General features: G+C 45.5%; 2 protein-coding genes across 4 annotated transcripts in view; one reads left to right on the top strand and one right to left on the bottom strand.

Annotated features, from left to right (window-relative positions):
* The window catches only part of TMEM170B (transmembrane protein 170B), a 211,189-nt gene that overhangs the window by 150,640 nt on the left and 44,319 nt on the right, over positions 1–16,230 (top strand). The window contains exon 4 of one of the 2 annotated variants that reach the window (XM_027525080.1): positions 5,098–5,184. The exons of the other annotated variant lie outside the window; for it this stretch is intronic. The gene's annotated coding sequence lies outside the window, so the exon portion shown is untranslated. Of the gene's footprint in view, positions 1–5,097; positions 5,185–16,230 lie in introns of those variants that run through there. 2 annotated transcript variants of the gene reach the window in all.
* Positions 8,005–16,230, bottom strand: part of ADTRP (androgen dependent TFPI regulating protein) — a 67,321-nt gene continuing 59,095 nt past the window's right edge. For both annotated transcript variants that reach the window (XM_027525077.1, XM_027525075.1), the window contains one exon: positions 8,005–8,809. In XM_027525077.1, coding sequence (XP_027380878.1) covers positions 8,775–8,809 — 35 coding nt within the window. In that variant the 3' untranslated portion in view covers positions 8,005–8,774. The remainder of the gene's footprint in view (positions 8,810–16,230) is intronic.

Genomic DNA, 16,230 nt, shown 5'->3' with positions numbered 1-16,230 from the left:
AACTATTGGTGACTGCTTGGCTTAAGACAGACAAGAGAGAGAAATTAAAAGCTAAAATCTGATGTCTAACGACTTGTGCCCCTCAGTTCTCTCATTTGTAAAACTGGGATAATGTGTTGGGTTGAACAGCATCTCTGCAATATTACTGCACACTGGGAAGTTCACAACGTCACCTTATCAGGAAATGGGACCCTTGTAGCTGTGATCAGTGAAGTGTCTCAAAATGAAATCATCCTGGACTTAGGGTGGGCCCTAAAACCAACGACTGCTGTCTTTACACAAGAAAGGAGAGGGGAATTGGAACACAGGTTCCAGATTTTCTCTAAGGTAAGAGGCACAAAGACACACAAAGTAGAATGCCATTTGAAGCTGGAAGAAGAGATTGGAGTGTTGTGGCCACAAGCCGAGGATCATCAAAAGCCCTCAGAAGGGAGGATTCTTCCCTGGAGCCTTCTGAGGGCGCGTGGCTCTCCTAACACCTTGATTTCAGACTGTCAGCCTCTGGGACTGTGAGCGGATAAACTTCTGCCATTTTTAGTCAGCCTGCTTTGTGGTCCTTTGTTGTGGTAGCCCGAGGAAACTAATTCAGTAGGTAATGTAGTACTTCCGGGTTATCGCAACTATAAATGAATCTATATTGTAAATATAATTAAAATTAGAAATGATAGTTCAGTTCAGTCGCTCAGTTGTGTCCGACTCTTTGCGACCCCATGGACTGCAGCACGCCAGGCCTCCCTGTCCATCACCAACTCCCGGAGCTTACTCAAACTCATGTCCATCGTGTTGGTGATGCCATCCAACCATCTCATCCTCTGTCATCCCCTTCTTGTTTTAGCTAAATGTTAATTAAGATTATTTAGATACTGGATAAACAACTTATCTGATGACATTCTATGTTAGGGGCTGAGACCACTATCACGGGGAGGGTGTTCAAGGGTGACTGTGTGAGAGATGCGTGAACTAATGCGTGATGCGTGTAGAGGGGGAAAGGGGAGAGGCAGGAAGGCAATAAGGACAAGTCGCATTGCTGCCTGCCCTGGCACCTCCACCCACCAACCAGGGGAAAGGGGCTTGCTGCCCTTGAATCTCAGGTGTACAAGCACAACTCCTGTAACGCACACATAAACACATGCACACACAAACAGCTTAGACTTTGCTGGCTTTCATCCTTGGACATCTGCTTCTAGAGTTGTAGTCTCAATCTCTGTCCTAATGAGCAGCCACAGAAAGAGCACACAGCCTTTTCATTAAACCCACCAGAATGACAGCAAAGTCTCCCTTCATCATTGTTGATACAGTCACACAAGTAACCCCTATATTCATTCCATGCCTACGGTCTAATATGGCCCCCAGATGGGCCCGGGAGAGGTTCGTCTGTAACTGGGAAGAATATTTTTCAACCCATCTTTTCTTTCCCTTAATGTGAGGCTTACCCACACTGCTGAGCAAGGCGGCTGTGACTGAATTGGGTGCAGATAGATCTCTTGGCCTCTTCCTTTTGGTTTGGTGGTATAAGGGCACTGGAAGTTCACGATGACAGGAAGTCTACAGGGGAAAATTCAGGCAGTGCCAATGCAACTTATTTCACAGTAAAAAGAATTTTATTTAACTCCATGATCTTAAAAATTGGCCAAGTTGCGTTAATGCATGTACATAAAATGTCCAACATGAGTGCATTTTAGGATTTAGTTAGAAAACTTTTCAAATGGAATAAAACATGCCTAGATTGAGAGTTCTCAGAATCCTGTACCAGATTCCTGGCAAGGTAGAAGTCGTATAGTATGTTTTCCTAACTCTGCGTCATCTAACTTCATCATTTGAATCTTAATAAAATTAAGTGTTGAGTGAAAACAAATCCCCAAAGTGTAACCAAATATATTGGCTCAGGCCAGACTTAAGCCTCAGCGGAAGGTTTTGTAAGCTCTCGCAGTGGAAGTGTTTTTTCTCTTCTTCCTGTCAGCATCTCAGAGGAGCTGAGCCTGGCAGAGCAGCTGCTAACAGACTGAGCTGGAAAAACTAGGCTTGGTTCTGTATTCCCAGGGGTGCAGCAAGATAAAAGGCCGCACACCCCAGGCCCTAATGCAATGACGGCCACCACGTTCCTGTCGTCAGGCTACGGCGTGCACATGGCCAGGGCCATACACAAAGTATCCCTGGTGGCTCAGATAGTAAAGAATCTCCCTGCAATGTGGACGACCTGGATTCAATCCCTGGGTCGGGAAGATCTCCTGGAGAAGGGAATGGCTCCCCACTCCAGTAATCATGCCTGGAGAATCCCATGGACGGAGGAGCCCGGAAGGCTACAGTCCATGGAGTCGCAAAGAGTCAGACACGATTGAGTGACTAACACTTTCACTTTCATACACATAGTAGGCACTTTATAATTACCGTTCAATGAGTGAATGAATCAGTCCCACAATATGGTGGAGTACAGTGTTGTTCAACTCATTGCTTGCAACCCTATTGCTATTGTATTAAGAAATCAATTCAATTATCACAAAATCTTTCAAATAGAAAATAATAGGATAGAAAATAAATTGATCTATCATACATATTAAAAGTGTGTTTTGTGTGTGTGTGTTTCTACTGGATCATGATGTAAAATGCATTTCTGAAGGCATCATAATTGCTTCAGGAGCCAGTGGGATCCCTTTTTGTCTCTGCTGTCTCCTCTCTTCTTAAGAATGGTGACAACCCTGCAGTGAGTTCTCTCCCCAGTCATAAAGCAAGTTTAAATTCTTGTAGTGCAGCCAGTTGGTCAAGACTGGAATCATCAAGTGTGGTGGGTCACAGCCATGCTTCCTCAAAGGGATGCAGAGTTTTTCTGACCCATCAGTGGCTGAGATCACTGTCTACTCTATTTGGGGGTGCTCCAGCCATAGATTAGCTCTCGGAAGGAGGGGTGAGCATCACAGGACACACAGCCAGTCCTTTCTTGGCAGCCATGTGGTAAAACGTTGTGGATTAGTAAGGTTTGTCCTCTGAGTCTGTAGCTGACTCTTTCTGTACTGCTCCTTTTCTTACAATATCCCAATTTTTATTTTTCCAAGCATGCCTCTTGTCATATTAAACCGTACTTTTAAATCATCAAATATCCTTCATTGGTAATTGGACATGGATGAGTGTAAGTCAATAAGTTACTTCTCTCATAAGAAGTGAAAGTGTTAGTTGCTCAGTTGTATCTGACTCTTTGTGACCCCACGGCCTGTAGCCTGCCAGGCTCTTCTTTCCACAGAATTTTCCAGGCAAGAATACTGGAGTGGGTTGCCACTTCCTTCTCCAGGTGATCTTCTTGACCCAGGGATCAAACATGGGTCTTCTGCATTGCAGGCAGATTCCTTACCATCTGAGCCATCAGGGAAGGCCTCAGAAGTGTTTATGTTCAATATGTCTCTCCCTGTAAAATGAAAGGTTTTAATTTCTAGTGAAGGAGGTTTTTTGTACATTGGCAAGATATTTGGGTGGCAGAGTCCCCTTTCCAACATCCCTGAAGACTCATACCACGGAGTGACTGAAGAAGTCTTAGTTATGATGAAGTAAGAGTTAAACTAGACCAAGCCTCAATGACAGCAGGTATCATCTGTGAGGAAGAGGTGGGCAGGCACCTAAAGAAAAATAAATTCAGAGCTAAACACTATTTATTTTTGATGCCCTCCCCCCCACCTTTTAAAGGTCAATCTCCCTGACTTGAATCCTAGCATCCTGTGGGCTCTCCTTGGGTTAATCATTGTCATTCAGACAGTCCAATCTGGAGAGTCACCTGTATGCAATGTTTATTCTTCAGGCCTTCCCTCATCTTTCTTTTTATTTCTTTATAAAAATTTACTCGTCCTAAGTCCCATTCTATCCATATGCTTTCCACTGCAGTATCATGTGAAAATTTGATCACCATTGTCAGTAAGATTCTGGGACTTAAGATGGAGAAAGTATCTTAAATGAAACAGTGAATCTCATGCTAGGATTCTCAGCTTCTGGAAAAGAAGGAAGTGATTTGGTGATTCAGTTCAGTTCAGTTCAGTCGCTCAGTCGTGTCCGACTCTCCCTGTCCTCCCTGGGAGGACACCAGGCCTCCATGTCCATCACCAACTCCTGGAGTTCACCCAAACTCATGTGCATCGAGTTGGTGATGCCATCCAACCATCGCATCCTCTGTTGTCCCCTTCTCCTCCTGCCCCCAGTCCCTCCCAGCATCAGGGTCTTTTCCAATGAGTCAGCTCTTCACATGAGGTGGCCAAAGTACTGGAGTTTCAGCCTCAGTGTCAGTCCTTCCAAAGAACACCCAGGACTGGTCTCTTTTAGGACGGACTGGTTGGATCTCCTTGCAGTCCAAGGGACTCGAAAGAGTCTTCTCCAGCACCACATTTCAAAAGCAGCAATTCTTTGGTGCTCAGCCTTCTTCATAGTCCAACTCTCACATCCATACATGACCACTGGAAAAACCATAGCCTTGACTAGACGGACCTTTGTTGGCAAAGTAATGTCTCTGCTTTTGAATATGCTATCTAGGTTGGTCATCACTTTCCTTCCAAGGTGTAAGCGTCTTTTAATTTCATGGCTGCAATCACCATCTGCAGTGATTTTGGAGCCCCCAAAAATAAAGTCTGACACTGTTTCCACTGTTTCCCCGTCTATGTCCCATGAAGTGATGGGACCAGATGCCATGATCTTTGTTTTCTGAATGTTGAGCTTTAAGCCAACTTTTTCACTCTCCTCTTTCACTTTCATCAAGAGGCTTTTTAGTTCCTCTTTGGTGATTAGGCCTGTAGAATTTGGAAGTTGTAAATAATCCTCAAGTGAGTCTGCATGTATTTTCAGTACTTTCTCATGGCATGGAGTTAGGCATTATGGGGGATATAGACAAATACCTGGGCTCCAGGAGTTTGCAGCTAAGTGAGGTGGAATGGGGAGGGAACCTTGGATGCCAAACACTTGCATGCATCACTTTAAATCATCTCACTTGATCAGGATTATCACATGATTTTAAGGAACCAAGACTCAGAAAAGTAAACTTTCCCCAGGTTCTATATAAATACTGAGTGGTGGAGTCAGGATTTAAATTCAGGTCTGACGGGGTTCTGATGCTTTTGTTCTTTTCAGCATTCCGTATTGTTATGGAAACAGAATCCCAGAGGGAGAGGTGAAAAGGAGAGCCTAGAAGGCGGGATGGGGCCTGCGGTGGGAGTTGAGAGGAAGAGCCCGCTGCCCTGGACCGGCAAGAGAGAACTTTTTAGAACTAAGTGACACTCAGAGTTGGAAGCCACAAAGGACAACTTATTTGATAATAGCTGGAAGAAGAGAGGTCTTTCCAGGTTTGTTGTTATTCAGTCACTCAGTCCTGCGCGATTCTTTGCCACGCCATGGACTGCAGCACACCAGGCTTCCTTGTCCTTCACCATCTCCCAGAGTTTGCTCAAACGCATGTCCATTGAGTTGACGATGCCATCTAACTCATCCAAGTTGGATGGCCAAGAAAGGAAAGGCTTGGGAGTGGAAATAAAAGTGTGCTGAAGGACAAAATCTTGGAGATCTGATTAAGGGAGTGAAAATTATTCCTGTGGTCTGCCTTCGCTTTTACTGCATCTTAATTCAGTTGAGGGTGGAGGAATCATTGCTGGAGACGCTTTCCCTCTAAGGGACAGGAGTTCAGGAAGCTCAGCCTTCCACACAGTCTTACCTGGAGCCACTGCCTCTGAGAAGGAGGCTCAGGATCCCCAGGAAAGGGTCTTTTTCCCGGTGACGCAAGTGGGGAGCTTCCGGGGAGCCAAGCTGAGGAAGCCAGGTGCTTCTTCCTTCCTTTTTTGGAATCCAGGCCAGTTTCAATTTACATAACACAGCTTAATCCACAGAAACAGGAGCTGGAGGCAAGTTCTTTCCTTTTTCCTTTTTTTCTCTCCACGACACAGAAACCTTTATTTTCTCCCTACACCACAAACCGGTGCTGTTAAATAATATTGGATAATTGCACCTGTCGTACTCCCCATATTGTGCTGGAGAAAAATAATTGCTGGTTTTCTGCTTTGCAGTTTCGCTGTGACTCCGTCATTTGACTCGGAGCATGTCATTTTCTCCCGTTTTAGACTGTGTACAGTCAAACTGTGTGAAAGGACTCTCAGATAGCGGCCCTGCCTGTGTGAGTGGGCGCGGGCCTCATTCAGCAATGATTTCTAATTTATACAGCATTGAAAATCCACTGCTATAAATAAACAGTTCTGACTGGCTTTGCTGCCTACTCAAATGCTCTTATTTAAAAAAAAAGAAAAGAAAAGAACCATCAGCTACATGAGAATGGAAAATAAAGTCTGGATATGGATTCAGGTTTCTGACACTTGCACCCTTGGGGTGGGGGTACCCGGACGTGGGGTGGGCTCAGCGCTCAGCCAGGCAGCCTTCTGGGAGACTGGCCTCCTCACTCTTTCCTCAACCCCCCTCCCCCACACCCCGCACTCTCCACATGCCAGCACCAGGCGTTTGGGGATTACAGTGTATGAAACTGACTTCCTGTAATGACAAGTATTGCAAGCAAGTAGGTGCAGAGGAGCCAAAAATAGCTTGAGAAACGGATGACCCATTCACAGGGAGGATGGAGCTAATGTATTGTTTAGGCAAACAAGGCAAGTCTTCTCCCCAAACTCAAAATCAGTGTCACGTGGGAGAGAGCAACTTCAGAGTATAAGCACAGGTAGGGACCAGTCCATGAGTCTGAGCCAGCTCTGGGAGATAGTGAAGGACAGGGAAGCCTGGTGTGCTGCAGTCCATGGTGACAAAGGGTCGGCCATGACCGAACAACTGAACAACCACCAAGATAAAATGAGGTCTTGGAAGTGAGAGTGGCTCTAAATTCATGACACTGTACAAATATTGTTGCCAGTTTTCTCATCGTTATCATTTGGTTCGTATTGTTCTCTAACCACTAAGGGTCTCACACAGCTTTATGTGGGCGGCTGACACTATCTCCCTTCTAAGGAGCGTTTCATCAGTGTTCATGACTGGTGTTCTATTACTCTCCTTTCCTAAGCTACAGCAGCGTCAAGGAAGCACTGTGTGATTACATCTGTGCTCACTGGGGAATGGTTCTGAGGTATTTCTAGAGCTGGATTAGCTACTGCACGGTGGCCAGTCATGCAGCTAGCAGAGTTTAATTTGGTCCCGGGGACAGTGAAGTCACAAATAGAAATTTGTAGGCTCATCCCAGGCAGGAGCTTACTATGACTCTGAGAAATATGCAGCCCCGAGTCATTCGGGGGGTGTGGAAAATTTGGGTGATCCCCTGTGGGCTTCACCTTTGGAGAATTTCCACTGTGACAACTGCTTCTCAGCTCCCGCTGAGACCAGGTGTGTGGAGCAGTCAAGAAGCAGCTGGTGTGGGAAAGGAGGTGGTGTTTCCAGATTCAGAACAAAAGACTCAAGGCTCATATTTGCATAACTGAAGAGGAGTGGAGATCCCGCGGGTCTCTTGGTGCCTGTCCTGGTCTTCCCCTGGACTCCCTGCCCTATTGGAATACGCTGCTCTCTTCCCTAAGTCTATCAAACCGCCCTTGGTGTCCATTTTAACCATATTTCTCCTGTATCATGTTAGATTGGAAAGCCCAGGTACAATTCACCCAGCCCATATGGGTCTGTTGGCGTATCGATGGACTCAAACATGTTTACCTACCACTAATCATTTGTGTTCTTTATAAAATGTGTCTGAAAATAAAGACCCAGAAAAATTCTCTAGGAAAATTAAAGCAGGTTTGCGAACACGTTCGTTAATCAGCTGACAATCAGCTTTTTTAAACCATAACCTAAGCCACGAGATGAGTTGGATAGCATTACTGAGTCAATGGACATGAGTCTGAGCAAATTTCTGGAGATGGTGAAGAACAGGGAAGCCTGGCGTGCTGCAGTCCATGGGGTCACAAAGAGTCGGACACGACTGAGCAGCTGAACAACAACAGCAACTCAGCAAAGTGCTTCGTACCAAAGCAGTCTCAGCAGTCATAATCATGTCACTTCCCATCCAGATTGTTCCCCAAGTAAAATGATCATTTATTTAACGAATCAATCAGTATTCCCATGTAAGAGATTCTAACAATGTCCCTGTGTTCTGTGTTTACTTGCCCCAAATGCTTGCTCACAAAGGGACAGATTTCCCAATATTTTTATAACTTATTTTCTCATTGCCCCAGTTAATTTGCTAGCAACAGCCATCTTCCTACATTTCCATTTATAGGAAAAAAAAAAAATAGATGAGAAATCCATGAAAATAACTAGCTTATTAAAGCGCTTCTTTTGAGGAAAATTGGGATTATTCAGACATGGGCCAGGACTGGGAGTTGGCAGATCTGGGAGATAAAAGTTGTTGTCTTGGTTCTAACACTAAAGCTTTGGCCGCATGAGGTAACTTCCCGTCTAGGTCCTCAGGCTCCTTCTCTGTGAAGAGTGTGGATGACCCGAAGTTCCTTTCTCTTTAAACATTCTCTGACACCGCATTTACACAAGTGTCTTTGGCCTTCTGCGAGACGTTGACCACAGACCATCCTTCCCAGAGGTCAGACAGAGGTAACACATTCTGAGAGAGCAGGAATTGTTTTGGGGGCAAATGTTTCCAAAAGCCAAAAGTCCTCAAATTAATCCCCTACCTTCATAACCCTCTTTTAAAATTTATATATTATTCCCTGTCCTTTCTACTTTTCTATGTTGCTCTACCACCTTCCCCTACCAGGAAAAAAAAAAAAAAGATGGGAAAAAATTCTCATGTTTTCTTCCGTCTTAGTTCTTGCAAAAGTGTCTGATCACTTCCTCTTCTTCCTGGGTTGCATTGTATCACCTGCACAAACGAGAACAGAAAGAGACCTTAGTCTTTGGGCTTCCCTGATGGGTGTTCTCCTGTGGGTAGACGTCCACCCTGACTTGGCACAGTGGAGAGTTGAGGAAACTTTTGCACGGGCGAGATGATGCACTTGAAGAGCTCTGAAACCCACCAGCACTGCTGCAAGGACAGGAGGGGACATTTCTGCTGTCCTGCTTGGGGCGTGACTCACAGCTGGCCAGCTGACCAAAGGGGCAGTTGGCATCCTGTGGCTCTGAACATTTCCTGTGAACCACTGATGGCTGTTGCTTTCGGCATGTATTTGAAGGCTGCACACAGTCTGTCAACAAATTTTGAGACTGCAGATGAAGATGAAGAGACCACATCAATCAAATGAGAGAGGAAATAGAAGCGTGGCTATTCACCTAACTAGGTGCCGTTCTGTGACCTTTAACCAAATCAGTTTATTGGCATGCATAGAAAAGTACTGGAATATTGATTAGTGTTTAGTAAGCTTATTAGAGGGGTTTATTCTATTGAAATTGTAGCATTAGATTTCTAGAATGACTTCCATTTAGCCAACAATTGGTATCTCCATCTTTAATGATCACAAATCTTCACATAAACTTTGAAATTTCAGAAACTTCATTAGCTCATTGTCCTTCCTGTCTGTTGCCAAACGCAGTCTTTTTTCAGCTCAGTCTCTTCTCAGCCCTTCTAGAGCCCCATTACTCCTGGCTCATATTATCACAACAGTCTCAGTTTGCAATTCCAGGCTTTATTCTTTAAACCCTGCCCCCTCCATCAGTTATATCCTTAACAGTAAACTTTAAATAGCTTATCATTGCATTTTGCTGGAACGCCCCTTCTCAGAGGTGTTAGAGATTGATGACATGAGGTCCTCCTGTAGCCCCCTCATCACACTGATTTCTAGGGTGGCTAGCTCCTAATCACCCAGCCCCAACAGCCACCTTTGAATTCATGTCTCTCAACATCTTTAAGCACAGTCTCCTTTCTTCAGTTCCTCATCAATCCATACTACACCCAATAACTTAAGTGAAGCCTTGCTGATTTATCTAGCTTTACATGTTTCACGTTCTTTTCATTGATGCTTCCACTTGTTTTACATTTTTGATGTGAATTCTCTTTGCCCCAGTTAGGTCTTCTCTACATTAGGTCTGTAGACATAAGCACAATATCTTCTTTTTTCTGAAGTATACATTTAGGACCTTTAATGAATCTGTTTTCAGGTAAACAACACGTTGCTGCTAAGTTGCTTCAGTCCGACTCTGTGCGATCCCATAGACGGCAGCCCACCAGGCTCCCCGGGATTCTCCAGGTGAGAACACTGGAGTGGGTGGCCATTTCATGAATGCATTTCATCAATGCATGAAACTGAAAAGTGAAAGTGAAGTCGCTCAGTTGTGTCCGACTCTTATCGACCCCATGGACTGAAGCCTACCAGGCTCCTCCGTCCATGGGATTTTCCAGGCAAGAGTATTGGAGTGGGGTGCCATTGCCTTCTCTGAAACAACAAGTTAGTTCTCTTGTATTCAACAGCTTGCTCATTGTAAACTTCTCAAAGTTGTTCCTTCCAGGATCTCTCTGAAGCAACCTAAAACTTTGTTTATCCATGTTGTTACCAATCCTCAAAGTCTAACTGTAATCAAAAGCTCATTGCTTCAACCCTGGGTGCCAAGGATTGGAGATTCCTTCTTGAGTCAAGAGACATAACAGAACACGACGTCTTGGAGAGAAACAGCAGAAGCAGGAGTGGAGGTGATGGTGGGCAGTTCCTCAGGGGAAGGAAGGCAGGTGGCTCCTTCCACTGGATCAGAGTCTCCATGTCCAACCACGAAGCTCTGAGGGGACTCACATCTTGTGAATATCACTGGAATCATATTTTTATGTTGGGTTCTAGAAGGTAGGGATGGGTTCTTAGTTCTGAATTCTCATGGCGCTCAACAGTCTCTAGATTTCTTTGAGTCTTCAGAATTTATCTCTGCTGCTGCTGCTAAGTCGCTTCAGTCGTGTCCGACTCTGTGCGACCCCATAGACAGCAGCCCACCAGGCTCCCCCGTCCCTGGGATTCTCCAGGCAAGAACACTGGAGTGGGTTGCCATTTCCTTCTCTGAATTTATCTCTGAATGATGCTAAAGCTGAAACTCCAGTACTTTGGCCACCTCATGCGAAGAGTTGACTCATTGGAAAAGGCTCTGATACTGGGAGGGATTGGGGGCAGGAGGAAAAGGGGACGACAGAGGATGAGATGGCTGGATGGCATCACCGACTCGATGGACATGAGTTTGAGTGAACTCCGGGAGTTGGTGATGGATAGGGAGGCCTGGCGTGCTGCGATTCATGGGGTTGAAAAGAGTGGGACACAACTGAGCGACTGAACTGAACTGATGTTTTCACAATGCATAGCTGGTTTTTGTATATACATTGTAGTTTTTTGACTTGTGGTTACTGTGGACTTCATATATGCTGATCAGTAACTATATCCATTTATTTTAAACTGGTAGTCATTTTAGTTCAAACACGTCCTAAAGTTCAGCTCAGTTCAGTCGCTCAGTTGTGTCTGACTCTTTGCGACCTCATGGACTGCAGTGCACCAGGCCTCCCTGTCCATCACCAACTCCTGGAGCCTACTCAAACTCATGTCCATCGAGTCGGTGATGTCATTCAACCATCTTATCCTTTGTCATCCCCTTCTCCTCCTACCTTCAATCTTTCCCAGCATCAGGGTCTTTTCTAATGAGTCAGTTCTTCGCATCAGGTGGCCAAAGTATTGGCCTTCAGCTTCAGCATCAGTCTTTTCAATGAATATTCACATTCTAAAGGGTCTACATTTTCCCCCTCATCCCCATGTTTTGTGTTTTTGATGTCACATTTTATATCTTCATGTCTCTCCCTTCCCTGTTTATTGTAGTTGTAGCTTATTTTACCTTTTTATCTTTTAAGCTTCACGCTATCTTATGTCAGTGGTTGATCCACAGCCTTTACTATATATTTGCCTGTACTAGTAGGATTTTCCCCTTCCTATAATTTTATCTTTTTTTTTATAGCCTTTTCATTTTTATTTAAAGACCACCCTGTAACACTTCTTATAAGATTGATTTCTCTCTCTCTCTCTCCATGCACTCCATTGTGTCCGACTCTGTGACGCCATGGACTGCCGCCTGCCAGGCTCCTCTGTCCATGGGATTTTCCAGGCAAGAACACGAGTGGGTTGCCATGATCTCCTCCAGGGGATCCAGGGGATTTTCCCTACCAAGGGATCAAATCCACGTCTCCTGCATGTCCTACAGTGGCAGGTGGATTCTTAACCAGGGAACCACCTGAGAAGTAAGATTGGTTTAGTACTGACGAGCTCTTGATTTTTTCTTGTCTGAGAAGCTTTTTATCTTCCCCTTAATTTTGAACCTTCCTGGGAGGAGTATCCTAGGTTGTGATTTTCCCCTTTAAGCACTTTACCTCTATCGTGCCACTCCCTTCTGAACTGCAAACGTTCTGCTACAAATCGGTTGACAGCCTTAGGCGGGTTCCCTCCTATGTGGAGCTGTTTTTCTCTTGCTGTCCTTAGACTTCTCTTTTTGTCTTTAACCTTGTCCATTTTAATCACGATATGTCTTGGTGGAAGTCCCTTTGAGTTCAACTTGCTTGGAATTCTCTGTGCTTCTGTACCTGGGCATCTGTTTCCTTCTTCAGGTTTGGAAAGTTTTCAACCATGATTTTATCAAATACAATTTATACTTTTTTTTTCTCTCTCTTCTTCTGGGAAACCCTAAGACGCAAATGTTAGTACAATTGATAATGTCCCAGAGGTCTCTTACACTATTCCCATTTTTTAAGTTTTCCTTTTTGCTCTTCTGCTTGGGCGATTTCCATTATTCTATCTTCCGGACTGCTTATGCATTGCTCAATATCACATAATCTCCTGCTCATGCGCTCTAGAGTATTTTTCATTTCAGTCATTGCATTTTTCAATTCTGACTGATTCTTTCCTGTATTTTCTAGTTCTTTGTTGAAATTCTTTTTGTGTTCATCTATTCTTTTCTCCAGTTTAGCATTCTTATTACTATTTCTTTGAATTCTTTGTCAGGTAAATTATTTATCTGTTTCATTAGCACTTTTTATTGTTTGTTTGTTGTTTCATTTAAAACATAGTCCTCTTGTCTTCTCATTTTGTTTAACTTTCTTTGTCTGTGTGAAGACAGGTGAAACAGATGCTCATCTCTGTCTTGAAGTCAAGTCCTGGTGTTAGATTCCCTTGGAGTCTGTGTGAGCCCATCAGCTCTGGTGAGAGAGCCGGCTTTGAAGTGAGCATGTCTTCATCCAGGATGTGCTGGTGCTCATGGCCTTGGTGGGTGGAAGGACTGGGGTTGGAGGGGCGAGAGCCGGAACCAGGTGCAAGCAGAGCTGCTTCTATGCTCAGTGACTGTCACTGCTCTGCTGGAGCGGGGCAGTGGCTGGGGGTATAGGGGCTGGAGCAGGGACCCCTGAGGGAGCTGGTTTCTCTCGGGTGTGATGGCAGTCCCATCTTGGTTTGGGACAAAGGCGGGGCCTAAGGCCTTGGGGCCCCACTTCAGTGCTGGTTTTACTTTCTCCCCCGTGTGTGCCCTCGGTTAGAGGCTGATGCCATGCCACTGAGCTGACCCCACCTCCACCCCTCCGCCCCCCAGAGGGGATCTGTCCTGCAGCAATGACACTCACCCTGCAGAGTGTGGGCAGGGATTCAAGAGCTGGTAATGGTTGCCTCCACCCAGGTCAGAGCAGGGCCAGGGGCCAGGCTGGCTCCATGCCCTCGAGTGTGCATACTCTCGCTGGCAATAGTGGCCTCTGCCTTAGAGGAGACCAGCACCACCAGAGCAAGAGGGGCTGGAGCCGGAGCCTGGTGCGGGCTGAGGGGCACCCCGAGGCGGTCCCCAAGCATTTTGCAACCAGTTGCCTCTGTGCTGTCGTTGGGAGGAAGCAGACCTGTGCATGACCTCCTTAAGAGTGGAGTCTCAGTCTCTTACAGCCCTCAGTAAACCCCACTGGTTTTCAAGCCAGCCAAGCGGGCTCATCTTCCCCATGTCAGATCCAAGGGCTGAGGTGCCTGATACACGGTTCAAAGTCCTCGTTCCGCAGGGAGGATCCCTTTGCCCGTGATATCTCCCCTGCCCCTGTGTCCCCCACCGGTGAGGGCAAGTCCTGAGCAGATTGCCTCTCCTCCCTCCTCCTCAGCTCTGCATGGATCTTTCTTTACAGCCTGGGTTGGAGAGTAGCTGCTCTGCTGTACTCTCGCTGAAATCAAGAGTCACCCTATATGTAGTTGTGGTTCTGATGTGTTCATGAGGGAAGGTGAGCCCGGCATCCTCCTACTAGCCCGTTTTGATCTCCTCCCATCCTGAATTATTTCAGTCCTCTCTTTATCCTCTGTTAGTACCAAGAAGTAGAGATATTTTAGGCCAAACATTTAACGTTCGTCTCATGCAAGATTCAAACCTTTTCTGCGGGCATGGTAAGGGAAACCACTCCTTTAGCCAACATCACTATGGACACATATGTAATTACACACCCTATTCTTTGTACAGTTGGAACACGGGATAAGTAAAATCAGACTATTTCAAAAAATTGACACCTATGTATCCACAATCATAAAAGCTACTGACAGACTTAGAGCTGAAAATCTGAAGAACATTTGTTGAGTTTCAGAGGCTTGGCTTGGAAAAGGGTGAGAAGGCAGATTGTTGGGGGGATATGAGGTGTTAGAAGAATGAGATTCGAACATAGATGAGTACAAGTCACAGTGTAGAAAGTAGAGGGGGGAGATGGAATTGAGAGCTGGCTGGAGAAATCCTCGAGGGAAAAGAGGCTGAGGAAGAGGGAGGAGTAATAATCCTGAATGGACTCTCTTAGAGCTTAGAGAGATGAAGTTAGGACAAGAAATGCAAAAAGGAGCTGTATTCTTCTTTTTGACTAAATGGTGCCCAGTGGGGTTATGCTTTATACATACATATGGAGTCAGCTCATGGTAGGATTCTTTTTTATGAAATGATCAGGGACAATATGCAAGATAGACAGACCTTATAACAAATGTCTTTGTGGATAAAACTGAGGGGATATACTAGATGGCCTCTAAGTAGCTTTCAACAATAAAATCTCCTTTAAATAAATCTGATCTATAGGAAATTATATTATAGGAAGACTTTAATATCATTCTGTCCAAGGCACCATCACAAGGTTACTTGGCCAGATTGGAATTTTCAGCTTATAAACTATCCTGGAGGGGAAAGAATCTGTGGTCTTGGGCCTTGACGAAGGATACGCCTGGCTCATAGCCCTCATGTGAATGTAAGGACAGGGAACATGGGCCACAGGTAAGCTGACCACCTCTCCAGCCACACCTACATATAAGAGGCTCTCCATTTTGACCTGGAGGCACATGGCCCCTTTCACACCTGATATATCTTGTGGGTTGTTGGGTTTTTCTTCCTGATGGACTTGTGTCCTGGCGTCAAAATCTTTATGTCTTATCAAGAAGGGGGAAAAACAAAAAGCAAAGTTAAATATTAAGTGGCAGAGAAGGGGTCCTGTGTTGGGACCCCATGACAGCCCCTCTCTCTGAGCATTCAGAGTGGCAGCAATCTGTCTAGAGCATCTCTAGGTGCTCAGACATGGTGAGCCAAGCTTTCAGTGATCTACCAAAGACTGCTTCCCCCGTTGGCTTTCGTCAGGGATGGAAATCCGTGTTCCACCTCACTCTGCCTGCAATGTAGAAAATGGCTCTTACCCAGTGGTTTTCTGGCCTCAATAACTGGCTCAGTGCTTGTCCACCCCTCTGTTCCATGACGCAGAAAAGCTAGTACAGGTCTGGGAATGAGATGGTAACAACTCAAGCAGGTTGGTCCTCTGGAACCTCGTGAGAGCGTTCCGAGCCACAGCATCTTTTTGAAGGCCAGTGGCACCTTCCTGCGGGCCTGATGGGGCTGTCTCCCTGGTGCCCAGGGCTTGCTCTCTGCATTTCTATACCCCTAGAGAATGCCACACACTTCCAAGTTTACATTTGATTCCTGGTGTCACTCATGGTTATTGCCCTTCTAAAGCTTCTCATTTTCACCTACTGACATGACACATGAGGAGGCAGAAAGTCCGTAGACATGACCATCATTACCAACAGCCTTCTCGTCCAAGCATCTGACCTGGGAAAACACCATATTGCACGAGGAAGCTGGTAGATACAATTGTCTCAGCTGGGAGGAGTCCAGCGTCCTGTGGCACATCGGGCCTTGTTCTCAGACCAGCAGTGTCTGTCTCTCTGGGGCACACGCTGGAAGGACAGAATTCCAAGCTTTTCTTTAGATCTCCTGAATGACAGTCTACATCTTAACAAGATCCTAATTTTAACAAGATTTTCAGGTGCATACAAGTTTGAGGGTCACTGTTCTGTGACA

This window comes from Bos indicus x Bos taurus, chromosome 23 (assembly GCF_003369695.1).
Source record: "Bos indicus x Bos taurus breed Angus x Brahman F1 hybrid chromosome 23, Bos_hybrid_MaternalHap_v2.0, whole genome shotgun sequence".
Taxonomy (NCBI): domain Eukaryota; kingdom Metazoa; phylum Chordata; class Mammalia; order Artiodactyla; family Bovidae; genus Bos; species Bos indicus x Bos taurus.
Note: the sequence above shows the minus strand (reverse complement) of the source record. Positions and strands in the feature narration are given on the sequence as shown.